This window comes from Poecilia reticulata, chromosome 21, assembly GCF_904066995.2.
Source record: "Poecilia reticulata chromosome 21, P_reticulata-male-v2, whole genome shotgun sequence".
NCBI lineage: Eukaryota > Metazoa > Chordata > Actinopteri > Cyprinodontiformes > Poeciliidae > Poecilia > Poecilia reticulata.
The window spans coordinates 19,094,298-19,114,012 of NC_088850.1; the positions used below are offsets into that span (position 1 = coordinate 19,094,298).

At 39.0% G+C, this 19,715-nt stretch overlaps 1 protein-coding gene across 18 annotated transcripts in view; it reads left to right on the forward strand.

Moving 5' to 3' along the window:
- The window catches only part of nrxn3b (neurexin 3b), a 394,647-nt gene that overhangs the window by 113,369 nt on the left and 261,563 nt on the right, over positions 1–19,715 (forward strand). For all 18 annotated transcript variants that reach the window (XM_081602067.1, XM_081602068.1, XM_081602057.1 and 15 more), the window contains 2 exons: positions 5,767–6,205; positions 9,622–10,005. In XM_081602067.1, the coding sequence (XP_081458193.1) occupies positions 5,767–6,205; positions 9,622–10,005 (823 nt within the window). The remainder of the gene's footprint in view (positions 1–5,766; positions 6,206–9,621; positions 10,006–19,715) is intronic.

Genomic DNA, 19,715 nt, shown 5'->3' on the forward strand with positions numbered 1-19,715 from the left:
CGCATTATGTAATAAACATTCACAAACTCTTTGTGTTCATCCTAATAACTATCATGCTATAGATTATATGCATATTTAAATTGAAACTTATGTCAGAAAATGCTAAACTTTTTGTCATTTACTTGTGTTTTCAGGCTTACAGAACACTCAGTATTTGTTGTTCAGGGCAAAACGATTAAAAATACGTTCAAGGATTTCATTACATTTGCATCTATTATTACATAATACTGTATTAATTATGTTTTATTACATTGTAAAACCCATTTCATTACGTTATTACATGATGTGACATTACATGGTGTCTATTAAAATCACTACAACCAGTTCAACATACCAATCTCTGAACATCTATGCTTTTATTGGCAGCTCAGTTTGTGGGTCGTCTTCATATCCGTTGCTTACACATTTATAGCTGCGTATGACCTGTCATAGTAAAATTTGCCTGTCAAATCTGTTTATAAATCATAATGATGTTCAATTGGTTTACATCTACATGACTACCCCACTATCTTGATAATCTTGAGCACTGTTTTCCCTCGGCTTTGTCAAAATCACAGATTCACTATCATCAGACTCTGGCTTTTTGTTCACGCTCCAAACTCTTTGGTTTTACTTGTTTGTTGATTATTTTAAAAAAATAAATAAAAAAAAAACGGTGTTAAAAGGGAGCGTACATTGAGAGCACAGCTGTTCGTCTCATCAATTAATATTTGTCAGTTGGCACCTTTTAACACACATTAGATGCGTTATGCTGAAAAGACGTAACAGTTTACTGGAGTTCAGCCTTGAATAATTTCATCGGAGGTGTCAACACTTCTGAACAGGACCGGTGTAAAGATGCTCACTGGGTGTGAGGCTGAGGCATCACACTGCTACCAGACTCTACTGGTGTGTTTGATAGAAAATAATAGTGTATTGTGTGTATGTGTGTGTAACACTGCTAATGTGCGCTGCCTGAACTTTTTCCCAAATGACCAAATACCAAAACATACTCTACAACAGAGTATACTGGTGGTTAGTGGGTTTTTAAGAAGTTGGTAATTGTTTAATGTAAAAAGGGTTTTATTTTTACACAAGTAGGCAAGTTGAAGGTTTAACCAAAGTGTTTTGTCTGGTCCGACTCCTCTCTACAGAGACCCGCTTCAACTTTCCCTGTATTGTGGTTACTATATTCAATGGACTTATTCGGTCCCCTCTTGCATTAATCACCCTTTCACAGATTTAACAAGATTTATGTTTTTGACATCTGAATCCTCCTACAATAGGTTCAGTTGTGAACATGCCATCTTACTGTCCGCTCCACCGTTGCTTCTAGGTCCTATCTTTCCACTTTTATCAAATCAAAACGAAGGGCAGAAGGTTTATCGCCTGCCATTTCCAGGTGCCTCTCTGTTGAGATGAGGTTTTTCATTTTACTTAATGGTGGTCATCAGCTATTGTCTAATTGGAGTGGATACAGCATTAAGACTCTGTGAGGAGCTGGGTAGAGCATGAGAATGAAGGGATTAGAGGATAACAAGTACTCAGGGACCGCTAATGTTTACTGGTGTATAAGTAGATCCATTTCTCAATCCTTTTGCGTCAAGTTATCTTGCGTAGCTAAAAATCCATCTGATTCTCTGCTTTTGTTTATTTATTAATTCAATCTACTTTTAACTGTTTGTGTAATTGTGTTTTGAAACAGTGGTATTGGTTTAAAAGTCTGCACACAGATGGTATTATCTGGAAGCAGTTTCACAGTGAGGTGTGTTTCAGAAGCAAGGCTCTCGACTTTTAAAGGACGTAGTTTCTGATAGTTTCATCAAATCAAATGTCATTTGTGCAACTTGATCAAGACGAAACAAACTAAATTTTAAATGATTGTACAAAAAAACATTACTCTTAGTTATATCCAAAATCAAAACTCGGAAATGAGATTTGAGAATTCACACAAGATCAAAATTACACATAAAAGCTCCAAAATATGCTTTTATGTGTAATTTTGTATGTCCATGTGATATTTGGAATATTTCCACTAGGCTGGCTGTAGAGAAACCACACACTTTTTGTTTTCACCAGCAAGTTTCTGGCATAATGCTGGCCCAATGTGAATCGTTCTTATTGGAAATAGTGGTACGATTTAAGTCAATTCATCGGTCTTCCTAATTAAACCCCATATTTTATGTGCATAGTTTAAGGTCAGCTTGTTTAATTTATTCCAAAACCAGTTTTGATGTTTGTCTGGCATCATTGACAACCAATTTTATCCAAGATTTAACCATCTTTCTGTATATTTGAGGTGAAGTAAAAAAAAGGAAGTTAGTCCGCCTCTTTTATCATGTTACCGACTCTGGGCAATGTATCTGTACCACTGGGAGCTAAATAGGCCTTGAACTTGATACCATACTCGCCATTAGAGGTGTGTCTATCTATCGGTCACAGATCATAATTGGTCGATTTCTGTGAAAAAGTGTATAATCGGTGATCGCCAAAACTGAACACCTGTATCTCACTTTGCAGCCTGCGTCTGCAGCTTATCTCCTCTTTTCTTTACACTGCAGAAGCGCGGGGCAACATATCCTAAGCAATGTGGTGAAGAACTTTAACGCTCAGAGCGAATGGGGAAGTTGCGACGGAAAATTACCTCAAGGATGAAGCACGTCAAAATGCATCAACACAACAAATTTAATATGACATTTAAAAAACAAACACTTGACAGAGCATGACTAGATTGAGGCTCACTGCAGGTAAAACATACATCCGGAGCGATCAGACAGCAGGTAAAGCAGCGCACATCTACCAACACTCACTCGGATTAGCGTGATGGTCAGAAAGCTAAACAAATAGCCTGAAAAATATTTAAATCAATGACCTAATGGTGTACGATCCTGGATTCTGCTCTTGCTGTTTGACCGCGGCTACATACTACTGGTAGTAATATTTCACATAGCGCCGTTTCTGCTCCACCAGTGAACTCTCACTCTGAACGTCTGCTTGAAGTTGCAGCATGTAACTTAAACAAACAAAAGATTTTATATATGCGTTAAAACTTTCGCTGTCCTAACATAATCTCTGAAAAATAATCGATCTCCTCTGCCTCCTCCCTGTTTCTGCATAATTACTCAGCTCGGTCAGAAACGGCCAATCAGAACCAGCATTAATCAGCTGGCTGTGCTCTCAGGAGATTTTGATTTAGTAACTCATTATTGTTTATTTTGATGCAATCTGCATTTGACTTTGAATGAATGTTTCCTTTTTTACATGACTTTATTTTATATATGCAGTGTTGTGAGATTTATTTGACTCATATATAATGTTAAGAGCCTTAATGTTAAATATTATTTTACTGATTGCAGGTTTTTCAGTTGTCCTTTTGACTGAGTAGCTGCTGTATTGTGCCTGCAAGTATTTGCATATTTATATCTAAATTAGGTTAATTTATTACCAGATCGTTTTTCCATTTTGTCAGATCACATAGCAGCATTTATACCCAACGTGAAAAATTAATGGCCAATGCAGATGATCGGCAATGATCGGTGACCGGCCCTCATGGGTGATTGGAATCGGAATAGGCAGCAAAATACTTGATCAGAGCATCCCTGCTCACCATATTTGTTATAGTTATCCTTGTAAACCTCACTTTGACTGATGATATAAACATACTCCATGTCATTACGCCCAACTGTCTCAATCTTTAACCTACAATACAACTTTTCCTATGAAGGAATCCGGATTGGGCATGAGGTCAGCTTCAGATTTCAGTGGTGCTTCAGGGTGTTGAGGTGCTTCTCTCTTGGTTGGTTCTCTATCAGTTAATACTGATATAAAAGTGGATTCAATGCAGACAAAGATACTGCTGTTTCAGCTGTTTCCGCCTTATGGTATACCTATATAGGCATGAATTTATGTGATTCCTAGTTTGTATTAGAACATTCTGACCCATTTCAATCCATCTGAGGGGCACATTTTGGGCCAGCTGGGTTAAAACTTGGAGCCAACGGAGTGCTGTAGCAGGACAATGACACAGATCCACTTAACTTCCAACCTGAACTCTGTTGAAACATTTTTGGACGTTGCTTAAAAGCCCAGGCTGTAGCAGAAATTAGCTCTACCATTTCATGGGAACAGCATCATCAAATATCCAGGTAAAATTAAGACCAAAACTTGTTGATTCTTTTCAGGTCAACCTTGTTGTTGACCACAGAGAAGTCGGGTTTTGACTTCTTCCAGCACAATAAAAAATGCCGTTACAAAACACACAACACTGAAGATCCACACAGCACAATTAGCAAAAAAAAGAAAAAGAAAAGACTTTTCACTGGTATTCTGCCATACCTTTGAAAGCTCAAATGTGCCATCATTGCCAGGAGAATTAAGATCATTTTAAAATGCTTGTATTAACATTTAGAGATGCGCTGATCCCCTTTTTTCCACTTCTGATACCGACACCCGAGGTTTAGTATTGACTGATTCCGATCCGATACAGAAAAACAAAAACAAGCTGAAATGAGTTTAAATGTTTTTTTTGTTTTTAACACAGAAATACATATATATTGAATCACAAATCTGAGATAATTCTGCACCAGTGCAGCGTACTTAAATACACCAGTAGCTTCTCAAGCTTGGTCAACATGTAAAAATAAACTGCAACAAATCTTCTTTGAAATGGTTCAGAAAGTGCAATTAGGAATCCTAAATATAATGTTAAATAATAATAAAGCATGATATATCTCAGAGTACAAAGAATTATAGTGAATACATCCATCCTTATGGATTGGGGCACACTGTCACTGATACCCCCATTTTTTTCAATATCGCCACCAATACAGACATTAATATCAGATCGATGCATCTCCATTAATCTCTTCCTCATTTCTCCTCCTCTCTCTCTTTTTGGCCCCTGCCTCATGAATCCACTCCAGAAATAGGGGTCACCTGTGTCGATCTAATGACAAATCTTCTAGGATTATCAGTAATCCCCCAGCAGTAAAATCTGTTTGCCGACAGCTGTGCTCTTCCTAACAGTGTTGTCGCTTCCTGTACAAACTCTGCCCTACATACCAGAAAAGGCCCAACTCTTTTCTGAGAAAAAAAAAAGGGGGGGAAAAACATTAATTTTCTGCATCAGTGGATTCCAATTTGATGCTATTTTTCTCCATTTCTTCTTTGGTGTTTTGTTGTATTTGACTTGCATGTGATGCTGATTTCTTCTGTGAATGATTATAGGGTTGGTGTGAATTTATTGTGAGTAAACGGCAATATTCTCCGGGAGTCATGAATTTCCCCTGGGCCTTCACTTTCAATTCGCAAACTCTTTAGTTTTTTGGTGATGGTTGTTTTTTTTTGTTTTTTTTGTTTTCCTGGCCTCGCAAAGAATGACTCACCAATAATTTAGGCATCACTTCACTCTGTGAGTAGATGTTCAATCGAACAGAAATGCACTCCTGCATTTGTTTACAATCTCTTTTTTTCCCATCTTGAATAAATTGAAGCTGAAATAGAAGATCACTGAGACAAACAAATCCTCGAAGATATTAGTTTTATCGATCCGGCTGTCCTCGCATCTGCAACGTGTAATAATACCAGAGTGTGATTCCATAATATCACAGTTGGCAATGGAGTTCAATTCATTTATAGAGAGAGATTAAATTTTTGCTCATGACTGCACTAAAAGATTATTAAAGGAAAACGCTCCTCACATCAGCTTTTCAGCTTGCCGTTCATGTGTTTGAGTCGTTTTTAAGTTTCTCTTTTCTTTTTTCCTTTGTTTTTCTCTTCCCGCCTCAGGTGGTGTACAAGAACAACGATATCCGACTAGAGCTCTCTCGCCTGGCCCGCATCGTTGACCCTAAGATGAAGCTCCAAGGAGACGTGGTTTTCAAGTGTGAAAACGTTCCCACGCTTGACCCCATCAACTTCGAGACCCCCGACTCCTTCCTGGCCTTGCCCAAGTGGAACACCAAGCGCGTCGGCTCCATATCCTTTGACTTCCGCACTTCGGAACCAAACGGGTTGATACTCTTCACCCACGGCAAACCGCAAAACCGGCGCGACGCCAAGGGCCAGAAGAACAACAAAGTGGACTTCTTTGCAGTGGAGCTGCTGGATGGAGGGCTGTACCTTCTTCTGGACATGGGCTCCGGGACCATCAAGGTCAAGGCCACTCAGGCTAAAGTCAGCGACGGGGCCTGGCATCACGTGGACATCCAGAGGGATGGCCGCTCTGGTAAGGATGCTGAAAACAATAAAGTAGGGGAGGGAGTGCTTAGAGAAGTGGTCTCTGTACTATTGGTGTCTGAAGAAATGAACCACATCTGGTCAAAACCAACCCATCAGGGCCAAGAGTAGAGTCTGAGGTTGTCAATCAACCTCAGGTACACGCTGGTCAGTGTGCAAATGGTGGAGAAACAACTTACCATTACAGGAAAACCGTTCATCCACCATCATCGTTGGCTATGCTACCTAGCCTGAGCATTCATGGCAGGCTTTGCTGACGGGAAGAAGCTGTAGCATAGCAAAGAGCATGATTGACAGCACTAAGTCCCTCCTCCTGGCTGTGATTGGTTGTTTCTGACCGAGCTGTGTATTTAGGCAGCTAGCATTAGGAGAAGGTAGATTAGCTCAGTCTTTTTCACAGATCATCTGTCTCATACTACACTGTCACGACATAGTGACTGTTTTAACAAATATGGGAAAAACATATTTTGAAAAAAAAAAGTTACATACCCCAGCTTTAAGCCAGCTGTCAGATGTTTTTATCAATTAATAATGATCCATATCAAAAACATGAATTTATTATTTTAATTTGATTATATAGTGTAAACATCTAACAACCAAACCCTACCCATTCCCTAACAAAAACTGAAGCTTGCAGACACAACATTTATTATCTTGTCAAAACTTTGAATCCCTGCTGCACATTAAGTTACTATGAAATTATTGGAAACGTTTTCCCTAGCACAGCACTCGGTAAAGTCATTATGCACTAGCTTGTTTTAGTTTGCTGGTATTCTCAACCTTAGAATGTTATAAAGCTTTAATAGAGATAGATGGCTCAAAATGATTTATCGCCAGGGTAAAGTTCTCTTCTTCTCTAAATAGCAACCGAGCCCCTTCTATTTTTTCTGGCTTCCTTCCATCTGTTGGTTCCCTGGCCTCAAAACATAGCTACATACACAGAAAATGTTTGAGGAAGATTGCATTAGCGAACAGGGGTTGAAACTTCTCTTGCCTTAAGCTCCAGACTCAATACAATCTCTGCATTAGGAGAGATCCTCCAGAGAACACGGTTGTGTTAGTTGCCGTGTTATATATCAGGTTGGAGCAGCCAATTTAGCCGTGTGTCAGAGCTCGCTGCTTTGATTAATCACCGGCACAGCCCCCAAGTACGATAGCGGAGCAGAAAGTTGGATTTCTTCGCTGGGAAAAAGAGGAATGAGACAGATAAATGGATACCAGACTGAAAGATGGTTAAGAACAGGCATAATCACACTTGTGGCATGAGTGAAATGTTAATAAGGAGTCTGGGTGAATTAAATTTCATGTCCACAAAGAGCTTGGGTTTCTGCCGCACTGCAAGATGAATATAATATTTGGTAACTCATATGTCACTGTTCTCGTGCAAGCTAATGGTAGGTTGTGAGGGGAAAAATAGATATTTTTCTTTATCTCCTATACCATATGCTTTTGACCTCAATGGAGGCTGAAGAAGATATCCTATACAGCATAGGTTATGTGATACGAGCAGAGTCCGCCTGCTGAATAATACATCCGCTTCTATTTAAAAAAAAGTCAAATATTTAAGGTGGCAATTAAGATATAACAACTACAAAGTAAAACTCATGAAAGTAATACAGGCCCAGACATCTGTCTTCTTAGAATATTCCTCCGCTTTCATTACTTGTCACACTGGCATATCTGAGCTTGTGAAGCAAATTTCAACACCGAACAAAGATGACGTAAGTCGACACAAAAGGCTCTTTTCAGATTTCATTTAAGGGAAAAAGGTATCTGAACTCCCCCGACCCAGTTAAATCATGATTTAACTGAGAATACATACATTTTTTGTTTCATTCCACTAGCCACACCCAAACACTTCAAGAAATCACTTGTGACATTGAGTAGGCTAATGCTCCGTTTACTCAAATGTTTTGGCCTCTCGTTCACATGGTAGCAATGTTTTGGATGGACAAAACTACAAAGGTAAATTGAAAACATAAGGAAATGATAATGCCAGTCAAACCATCATTCATGTTCAGATCCAGTTTTCACACAACACAGTCACAATGACAGTGGACTGGATTATTTGGTGCATTTAAGCAAAATCACCTGATTTTGAAATATTTATGTCAGCATTGAAGATATATAGATGTCAGAAGCACCTCTATACAATCAAAGGATTATGAAAACATTCCTGTGGATCAGAAACTGTTCAAACTTCCACCACCTCCTACAGGCTTTCTATGCTCACTGCATCATTTCTAGTCCTATTCGCGTTTTCATTCCATTGATGTGTAAATGCAGATTTTTTCAGATACACGATGGAAAAGGTTTTTGTAAACATTTGGAAAACAAGCCTACAAGATCTCCAAAAGTAATACCTCACGGTCCAATCTAAGGGATACAAGGACTGTAGAGAAGTATTAGTTATTGACATTTTTCAGGTTGGGAAGGGCTACAAAGCAATTTCCCGGGATTTTGGACTCTAGTGAATCAAAATAAGATTCACAGAGGAGCCCTGAAAAGCATCAAGCCGGGCTTCACTCTGGTCATTTAAGGCCAGTGTTCACAATTCAACAATAGAAGAGAGACTTGGCAAAAATGGCATCCATGAGAGCGTTCCAAGATGAAAAACACTTCAAAGATAAACACAAAGGCCTGCTTCCCATTCAGCAAAAAAACAAAACAAAAAGATCTTGATGTTTCCTAAGACTTTTGGGAAAATATTCTGTTGACTGACGAGACAAATGTGGAAATTGTTGGAAATTGTACGACAATCCACACTGTCTCTCATTGGGCTTAAATTTCTTCTTTTTTTTTTTTTTTTTTTTTGCAGTCCTAGAAAATTCAAGTAAGCATCTTTTACAGGAGGAATTTTTAAAAATACGTTCAAACAAAAAAGAGGGAAGATAATTCTAATGGACTTCCCCTCCAGTGATCTTTTTGCAAGGCAAATTTAATATTTTGATTGAATTGAGACTTCCAACAAACCAGTGAAACAAATGGAGGAACTCGTCGCCTGACACAAAGAAATGGTGCGTAATTATTTATTCTTATTTTGTTCTCTTCTTCTGTGGTTTTGGGACTCATTAGGGGTTCCCTGAAGTAGAGTGTCAGCGATCAAAGCAAGGCAGGGTTCCAGAAATGGGTTTGCAGCACCATCTCCAAATGTGACGGTTCAGCACTGTCATAGTAAAGCTTTGTACTCTATCATTACACTTTTTTACAACTTTACTAGAAGTGCAGCTCTGCTTTGTCTTAAATTTTTGGGTAAAATATTTAACACTTCTACCCTAAAATTGATTAATTTATCGCAGCCTGAAAAGTAAAGGTTTGTGGCAGCAAGAACACTAGAGCAAACGACATCTGGTTTAAGAAGAGTTAAGTTAAAAAAGGAACAATAATCGCTTCTCTTCCACCCAGGCATCATCTCGGTGAACAGTCGCCGGACCCCTTTCACAGCCAGCGGGGAAAACGAGATCTTGGACTTGGAAGGGGACCTTTACCTGGGAGGTTTGCCTGACAGTCGGGCAGGCTTAGTGCTCCCTACCGAGCTCTGGACCGCTATGCTCGACTACGGCTATGTGGGCTGCATCCGGGACCTGTTCATCGATGGACGCAGCAAAGACATCCGGCAGATCTCGCAGTCGCAGAACGTGACGGGCATCAAGTCGTCATGCAGCAAGATGACGGGGAAGCAGTGCGACAGCAGCCCCTGCAAGAACAGCGGCGCGTGTAAGGAGGGATGGAACCGGTTCATTTGCGACTGCACAGGAACGGGCTTCTGGGACAGCACCTGTGAGAGAGGTCAGTCGTCTTTTAGCTCCTGCTTTGTAAACTCTGTTCATTTTTTCTATCTGTTAAGAGATTAACTTTATAAATCTGTTTGTTTTCACTTGGAGGTTCATTGATTTCTCAGTTGAGGCTGAAAGAGGATAAAGCAAGTTTTATTTATTTTTTTGTGCTGCAAGATGTTTTGTGTGTGTTAGAGAAGCATTGATCAAAGATTCATGGCCAATTTTTTCCACTTTCCCCTGAAGAACTATCATTAACGGCATTTAAAATTTGATCTAGTTTTTCTGCCGTTAATGATAATTATTTATATTCATTTGAGAAGCGATGCCGCACTATGTGGGTGAGACAGAGAAGGATTTTGCTTTATTTTTTAAGGCACAGTGGCTGCGTTTCCATTATCCACACAATTGCACAATTTGACGTTTTGAAAATAAATTTGCTTAATAGAAACACAGCAATTTTGAAAAAAAGTCTTGTTTTTCAGTCAAATGTTTTGGTGCTTGAATTAGTTTTACTTTTTGGTTGGAATAAAATCAGTTTATTTGGCAAAACACTTTTTTACACCTGAGTCACATGATCAACAACCAGATGTCCCCACTGTCATAAACCAAGAAGAAGACAACAGGAAGTAGTTGGAGGATGATTGAGCGCCATGTTTTTAACGACTTGTTGAATGAACAAACATATTCACACATTATTTTAATCGCGTTTCTCACCTAATGAAAGCACCTCAAATGTGAAATTGTGTCTTTTACACAATTTGTGCGCACATTTCTAATGGAAATGCAGCTAGCGAGTATTTCAGCTGTTCATAACATCTCATGTTAGCAGCTTACACCATTAGCATTGTGTAGCCTGTAAAACACATGGACATAAATGGTTGTAGAACACCACAGGAGACGAGACTTCTGCCAAGATACGGATAACTGGCTGTGAAAACCCCAAACTACACCTGCAAGAAAAGAATGACGTCATCCTCTTCCTGCAGCTCCGGGAGAGAGAACATATTTATTAGTTACTGCAGATTTCATGCAGGCTTTATAGGAAGAAGCTCCGAACAAATTCACTATGTGCTTTCCATGAGAAGGTGATCGTCAAGGGCCACAAACTACCTCCGTCTTCACCGTAAATATCAATCTAATACTAATGTGGCAGTGATACTCTTTTATGTGTTGGAGGCGCTACAACATAATTGAGATTATTTAAAAATAAATCATCCTCTATCTCTGACTGGCTCAGACCGGCCCCTCCTTCCCGTTTCTTTAAAGTGTGGTCACAAAGAGCGTTATCTACTGCCGATTAGATGGAACTCTTCCTAAGCCTCTTCACAGAGACCCACTTCAAAAAAATGTGTCTGACCTTTCCCTATAATGGAGTTTCTTTTTAAGTGTGAGATTTTAGAGAGGGGTGGGATGTGCTCCACATATAAAAATGTTAATTCTTTTACATGTGAGAGCAAACTTCTCGGTTTTAAGCAGAGTATATAAAGGCCTAATAATGGCAACTTTTCTGGCGTGTTTTCATCCCCGCTGTTATCTGCTGATTTCTGCTCTGGGTCAGTCCACTGATAAAGCAGTTTAATAATGCCTCCCCAAGGTGGGTACAAATTGTTGGCTCCTTTTAATGCTTAAAAAATTAAGGTAGAAAGCTTTGAAAAGATTTTATTCCGTTTATTGAAAAGTAATAAACGGTGAAGGAGCAGAATTGCTAGCACCTATCTTTCTGTCAGTTTACAAAACTCCTATTCAGTGTTAACAGCCTGGATAAATACAGAGTTTGATTTCATGATTTGGAGAAAAAAGTAAATGTTTCATTCTCTTTTTTTTCCCTTTCATTTTCTACACACAAAAATCTAATAATTCTATATACAGTTGTTTGTTCCATTGATCTTTATTCCACTGACATTTTATTTCTGATTTGAAACATACATGTTGAATAATTGATTTTTTTCATAAGTTTTTTATTTTTTGACTCACTGACTAAATGACCGACATCATTTACAAATCAAATAAAAGGTAATTTCTCTACTTTTTTGGACTCTAGAAAACCTTAAATTGAGTCTGTAAGTAGATGTAGCTGAAATGCAAAAGCTTTTTTTTTTTTTTTTTTCTTAATCCTATGCAAAGTTGAGAGACAAGGCTTTAAAGAATCTGCATTTAGTGCAGGACAATCCAGTTTGGAAATGTATCTGATCTATGTGGGTCCAAATGCCAAAGCAGTGGTTAAATGGCTCCATATTATATAAAAAATCAATAAGATATAAAGGTTAATATGTTTTAATAAAATGTCAATGATGCTGTAAAAACACCAGAATAAAATCTAAACTCTTCAAACCGGGAAATACGGACATTTTGAAATGTGTATGAACCCTGTCCTTGTTACATTCTTTAATACCGACCTTCCCACGACATCAGCTTCCTCACCGAAGAGGGTTGTTTTTGTTCACGGATTGGAAACAGATCAGCGTTGCAGATGAAAATTGACCAATGCAGATTACCGGCTGATGCTTCGGTGCATCTCAGTGTGTGCAAACCCTTGTGTGCATTTACCAGGTTGGAAAACATGCAAAGTAAAGCTAAAATGACTGAAAATAGATTTCCTCCTTCCTCAAATCTGGTGCAGAAGTGACGGAGGTGGCCGACTAACAATAGCTTTTCTACAGAAGTGGACGGCGTCTCGTTTCAGCAAAAAGCCAGGAATGCGACTCGGGACACTTCCCCTCGCATTATTTATGGAAGGCTTTTGCTGAAAGATTTAATAGGATTTCACTTTCCTTTGCCAGGTTTTTCTTGTCGCTCGTGACGCCCTGCGCGGAGAAATTGAACTTCCTGCTGGTGAAATGGGCTCTTCTTGTCTCAGTTTTTAAGAGATTGGCTGCATAAAGTTTTTATGAAGCAGAGGAGATGGGGGACACTCCAGGCTGTGCGAGAGTGTGTTATCAGGCTATTGTTCAGATTGTTCCTGGCTTCTTCACGATTTTACAGAGATTTGCTCGGTTCAGCAGAGGTCTTGGAGCACTCTCACAAGAGCCCGGGGCCTGTAAAGAACCTTGCTTGTATGGCGAGTAATGAGTATCTGGAGACCAGACTGTTGAAGCAAGCGGTGACATTAGGTGGAGAGAGGATAATTTGTCATTAACGGAGTCAGTGGAGAATATCAACATGTACAACCTGAAACGCTGCATCTCACATACACACAGAAATGGGGCTTGTCTAGCGTTTGCGACGTTCTGAGAAAGTTGACGGAAAGTCAGCTCAAGGGAGTGCAGAGGCGCAGACGACTTTAAATATATTTTCATTGCAACTACAGTTTGTGAAGTATGATGGAGTATTGGGGTCATGGTAAGAAAACGAAAAAGAAAATGAAATCACAAGAGTAATACAATAAAGTTATGAGAATAAAATCATAATACTCAAGAATTCTTTTATTGTTACACCATTTCGCAATCGCTTGCTTGTGCAATTATGTCCCAGATAAAGCAGTATAAAAAATTAATGGAGTAGTCTATGCTACATGTATAAATGTATATTCATAATATTATGACTTTATTGTAATTTTATGACTATTCTCACATTGACATATTCTACTAAATTTATTACTATTCTCACATTGTTATGGCATTATAATATGGTAATATTATCTCTTTATTCATGTCATGTTATGACTTTCTTCTCATTTTATTGGAACCTTATTCTCATATTTTTTAGACTTTATCATCGAAATACGATTTTGTCCTCATTACAACTTTATTCTCATATTTTTAAAAATGTATTCTTGTAATATTATGAATTAACCTTTTGCTGAAATTGCTCATTTTCTTGCTTTCTCTCTAAAATTTCAGATCCAAATAAATAGGGGGCGATACATAGTTTCTAATGCACAACACGCACATAAAAAAGAAAAAAAAGAACACCAGTGTGGCCTGTCTTCCACCCACAGGAAGAAAAACATTAAGTTTTATGCCCCCACCACTCCACACCCTCACATTATTCTTCTGCTGTCCCGTTCTGCTTCCTCCCACACATCGGTCTCCGAATGGTCATATATCTGTTTTCAATGAGCGCCGTTGCCGCTGGGTGATAACCCACAGGACGGCAAGTCTGCCTTCAACTTCTGGAGGTGGAGAACAAAAGCTTCAGCCTGTTCAGAGCAGGATTTCTACTCTCCTGTTAGACCTAATGTACAATACGGATGTAACTCTTTTTAATTGAGCTACATAAATGTTTGGGGTAATCAGACATATTAAATGTGACTTCTTGGCATTGTTTTTCGAATAAATGCAGAAAATCAGAGCATTTAAATGATTAAATAATGAATATTTATCACCAGATTAAACCAACCTGCATCACCAGCTAATTATGGATCATTTCAAAGAAAACCAGATTCTCAGAGAAGCAGGTGAAAGGTGAATTTAAATGATTAATTGTTTAATAGCAATTAGATTTAAATTACCACTGATCTGAGGGAAATGTTGTATGAATAATATATTACGGCTTAAGACTTCTTAAAGAAGAACAATCAACAAAGTAGCATTAATTCAAATTGACCTTTGTAAGGCAACATCAGTAAAATATAAGACTTGAATAGAACTGTTATCAGGTAATTACCAACTTAATGACGGATTCTGGTTACATCAACAATAAATCATATTAATCCCCAAGTCACTGGAGACTTTTGACCAAAAAGTTGTCACTTTTTCTCAGCAAAAGTAGAGAAACAAAAACCAATGCGGACTTAAATAAATATTTATATTTAGGCTTTGCGTAGCCTTGAATTGGCAATTGTATGGCTCCCATGGTTGACATAGCAGGATCTGTTTTAGATGTGAATGAGTTAAAGATCTGGACTGAAGCCTGTTAATGCAACTATATCTAGCTACTGCTGCTTCTTCTTCTTTTTCTTCAACTTATGTAACATCTGATTCAGAGCTTGCTGCTACAGAGAGACATCTCATTTATTGTGTTGAGACTGAACTAACAATTTTACGTTTATTTTTATGCAACTTTGGGCTTCTTCTTGACTCAATGGAAAATTTAGAACTTCACTCTTTGAGTGAGAAAAATATTGAAGTTCATGCTCTCCAGTTGGGATATAAAATACAATCCAATATGACAATATGTAATAGTTATGGACATGCCACACCAACCTTTGTTCTGTTAAGAATATAAATAATTTTCTATTTTGCCTTTTGTGCTAGCATATTGAAAGGTTTGCGTTACTATGGCTCCCAATTTTACACAGTTCTAAATGTGATCAAGTAAAAGAAATTTTGTGGAAAATCGGATTTTGTCGTGTCCTTGAAGTATTCGTGTCAATTTTGCATTTAGTCCACATTTGTTGTATACATGAAACTTGCATAACAAAATGGCATTTCTCTAGTGTCAAACGACTAGTAACCCAATATGGGAGTGTTGTTTTCCTTTGCCATCACGTCTTCCTACTTTTAATTGGCAAAGAGCCTCCTTGTCTTTCAAAGGTCTGTAAAAAACTGAGATGGATTAACATTCTTCTGACTTACTGCCAATACTGGAAGCTGCCTGGGTCTCGTTTCCTTCCCACATCTTCCTCTTGTTCATATTGGAAGATCAGTGATCGTTAAAGGTGTCTTGGTCTGCTCGGTGGTCAGGTCTCAACACACTGAACTACCTTCTGTTTGCACAGATACACCACAGCTCGATACTGATGCCGTATCACTTTGCTCCTCTCATTCTCACCCACAGCAGAGCGAGGCCATCAACCATGTGGAGGGATGTCTTCTCAGAGTGTTGGTGTCAGCGATCCCAACGCATGTAACCGCAAGGAAACAGTTGAAATAGAATCAGAAAACCTGAGAGCTTTATTTTCAGCTAAAGACTCATACCAGGCTTATTCTCTGGCAAGGAAGGCTTTGAAGCTTAAAGTCATATTCTGTTTCTTGGCCTCATAATGACCCTCCAAATGAATTTTTGTGTGAACTCGTCAACATGTTGGCCTGGTTTTCATCCCTAAATTTGCAGTACTCTCCAGAACGCGAGTTTGTCAATTTTATTCTCGTCTAGCGATAAAATTGTACCCTTCAGAATGACGAGAGCTCTTTGGACTGAGATGTTGTGCGTGAAACTTCGTGCGGTATTTTGTCTTTTCAAAAGGAGGGACTTGAAATCTTCTAGTCAAACTGGCAGAGCAGCTCTTTCTCCTCCTGCTCGGTGCTTTTCAGCAGACCCCACAGCTCCCTGGTGACGATATCAAACAGCCAGAGAGATGTATTCACACGTGGCACAGGCTCTTGATTTCACCGAAGCTATACAGTACATTTGTAGCTGAGAGCTACGCTTGCGCTTGTGTGATGAGAGAGAGGGTAGAAATGATGAGATCAATGCTCTCCCGGTGGATGTAACAAAGGTTATGAATTTACATGACAACGTTTGGCCTTCAGTGGTGAATTGCTGAAAGAATATAAATGTTTGTCTGTCTGTGGCTTGAAGCGTTTGGAGATCAGTCTAACACCGTTTTGCGATGTTGGTTGATTGAATTGGATTTCGCTCCAGGATTCTTTAGATGCGTTTCTTATGTGGCATTAGCAACTTAATCATTAAACCCAAACTGCTAGCCTGGTGTCATATTAGTGCGATGACAAATGTGACGGACGTGCCTGTGGCAAGCTGTGATGTTTTTCTGTCCCATAGTCGGTGGACTGTGCAGCTGCTCCACTCTAACCGATCCGTACCACTGTCCTTTGGACCTATAACTAATTTGTACGGGGTGAGGTACAGGTCAGTTGTATGGGTCGCTTGTATAATAGAAACAGACAAAATAGCATACCAAACCACACCAGTTCTAGAGGTACTGCTGAGTAGAACAAAGCATTAATGACCCAGCAAACTGGCACTCTAGAGAGGAATCTAAAAGCACTCTCTGTGGTGCCTAATATGCTTTTAAGTTACCACATTGGCAAACGACTTGGTATTTGACAAAATCTTACTTAATTCACCTTTAGATGTGAACACATTCTGATTAAAAATATATTTTTCACCTAAAAAACTATTCGCTGTTTAGCTACAGGCAGAAAGTGTCACCAGACTTAAAATGGGACCATGTTGGGCACATTGTCATTGTCCAAACACAGAAATGTTCTTTTTTTTGTGATCCTGACTCAGAGATGTATTTTTGTTTCAGTAATGGATTTTGCATGTTGGGAATGAATAAAGCTATCTTGGGTACAGGCCAGCTTTTTCTACTTTGATTTGTTCTTTGAAGCACATTACTCTGGTTGGATTTGCCCAATAGTGTCATTTATAGGAAATGTCACAAAAACCACAATCTTTATTGTAGTATCCAATAAAGATTGGATACTTCAATAAAGATTGAATATTTGTGCCACACGAATATTCTCGTGTCTCGTGATATTTTATGCGTTTAAACATAATGGAGACTGATATTGGTCTATGTTGGCAGAATTGTTCTTTTGTCCCTTTGTAATCCTTAGACTGGCTGCTTCCTTTCTGCTTCTTTAAGGTGAAGGAAATAAGAATTATCTACTGCAGATGACCTCTTTGAAAGGACTCCTCTTTAGTTGTTCATTAGTTGTTGTAGACTCATCAAATGCACATCAATGGTACAAATCTTTCATTCCCAAAGACGCTTCATTAGATTAAGATGGTGACGGCGGATGAAGAAAAAAAGATCCGTCTCAGACATTTTGAGCTTTGTGACTTGGTGCAATAGAGTAGCTAGCAGGTAAAGATATTATATTATATAAACATGCACTGCTACTTGAAATTGAGTTTATCTTTGCTGCAGTGACATTGCCTGCTACTTGATTCCTCTTACAGATCCCGAATAGTTGGTTTTAGCTCTGGCATTTGTCATTTTCATTGTTATTATTGGAACTAGCATGCTTTTTAAGAAAGTTTTACAAAGAAAGTGAGAGAAAAAAAAAAACAACAAAGCTCCATCCATCTTTTCAGGCTTTATATGTTGTGGCTGAGAAACAGCTGCAAAAAAATATCTATGTTGGTGTTTCTATGACAGGTAAACACAGAGTCTGATGATTCAGAAGTGGAGAGCATATCATCACCAAATACTGAGTAAATAACTGGACAACAGGAAAAGAAGCATGTTTTCTCTTCCTTACTGTCTGCTTGTTGTTTTTTTTATTTCATCAACAAAGCTACACTGCATCGATCTGTTTGGATACAACAACCTTCATCCACTCATACTTTTAGAAAGATTTGTTTCACCCTGATATTTATTTGTAATAACACATCCAGCTCACGAGGTTAGTCATTTATTCACTGTATATCATACTGCCCTCCAGTTTAATATATAGAATCCACCAATAAGGTTCTCTGATTAATCTTGATCATGAGTTTTTCTGCGTTGACTTCCCGCAAAGATTTTTTCTTTTACAATCTGTTGCATTTATCACCATAAAGCTTAGAAGATGCATGCCAAGCTGTTTGCAGCCCAATGTTGCACTGCAATGTTCCTCTCTGTTTTTCCATCATTCAGCTATATGACTGCCTGTCTCCCACATATGACTGAGCCACAAGAGATGGAGGTCAGCTATCTGCTCGCTAAAGCCATTAACAGAGAAATAGGATTGTGTGTTGGTGTGCAGAAGAGTTGATGTGTTTGTATTTGCTCTGGGAGAGAGAGAGAAAAAAACCCTGCTTTGAATCTACTGGAAAATTGCTGTAAAAACTGGCAGACTCCAAAAGGATGGCATGTGTGTTTACTAGCATTCATGCTAAATTGTAGGCTTATGTGCGACATTAAATCTAATGTAGCTGCTACGGCATGAGTAATACTGTGAAAATGTATTTGCAGCATTCAGATTGTTGCCTTTTTATTACAATCAAATGTTTCTGCTTGTAAGGAATAATTCAGATTTTATCTATTCATCACTGAGGGCACCACTCCATTTTTGTTATGTTCTAGAAACATAATGATGCTGTACTTGCATTTCTTTCAGTGGATATTGTGTTACTTTTGAAATATTTTAGCCTAATGCCTGCAATTCTACATAAGTAACGATGTCTGCGTCATTAGCGCCGTTCATTCACCATTCAAGGGGAGGCAATTGCTGTTTAGTGGGTGGTTGATTGGGATAGCTTTTGGTTCTCTTTAATTCAGTAATATTTTATTTTTTCCAAAGGGAAATTAAATGTTGTCGTAACTCGTATCATCAAAGTATCTTCACAGAGTCACTGTGGATGATGACACTGTGGGCAAGAAGGACCTTCAGTAGCAGTCAGTCTTGCAACGAATCCTAAGAAGCCTCTGACTGAAGACTAAATAATGACATGCTAGCTGCTCACATTTGGGCATTGGGGATGGGAGCCAAACAAAAAACCTTGTTGCCACAGTATCACTTTAGAAAGTAAATAGGTAGGGGTAAAAATCTTTCCCTCTGCACAGCTTAAAGCTACTAAACTACTAAAGCTCCTCGGTGGCAAGGCCCCGGGGGTGGATGAGATCCGCCCGGAGTTCCTTAAGGCTCTGAATGTTGTAAGGTTGTGTTGGCTCACGCGACTCTGCAATATCGCATGGACATCGGGGGCAGTTCCCCTGGATTGGCAGACTGGGGTGGTGGTCCCCCTGTTTAAAAAGGGGGACCGGAGGGTGTGCTCCAATTACAGGGGGGTCACACTCTTAAGCCTCCTTGGTAAGGTCTATTCAGGGGTCCTGGAGAGGAGGGTCCGTCGGATAGTCGAACCTCGGATTCAGGAAGAGCAGTGTGG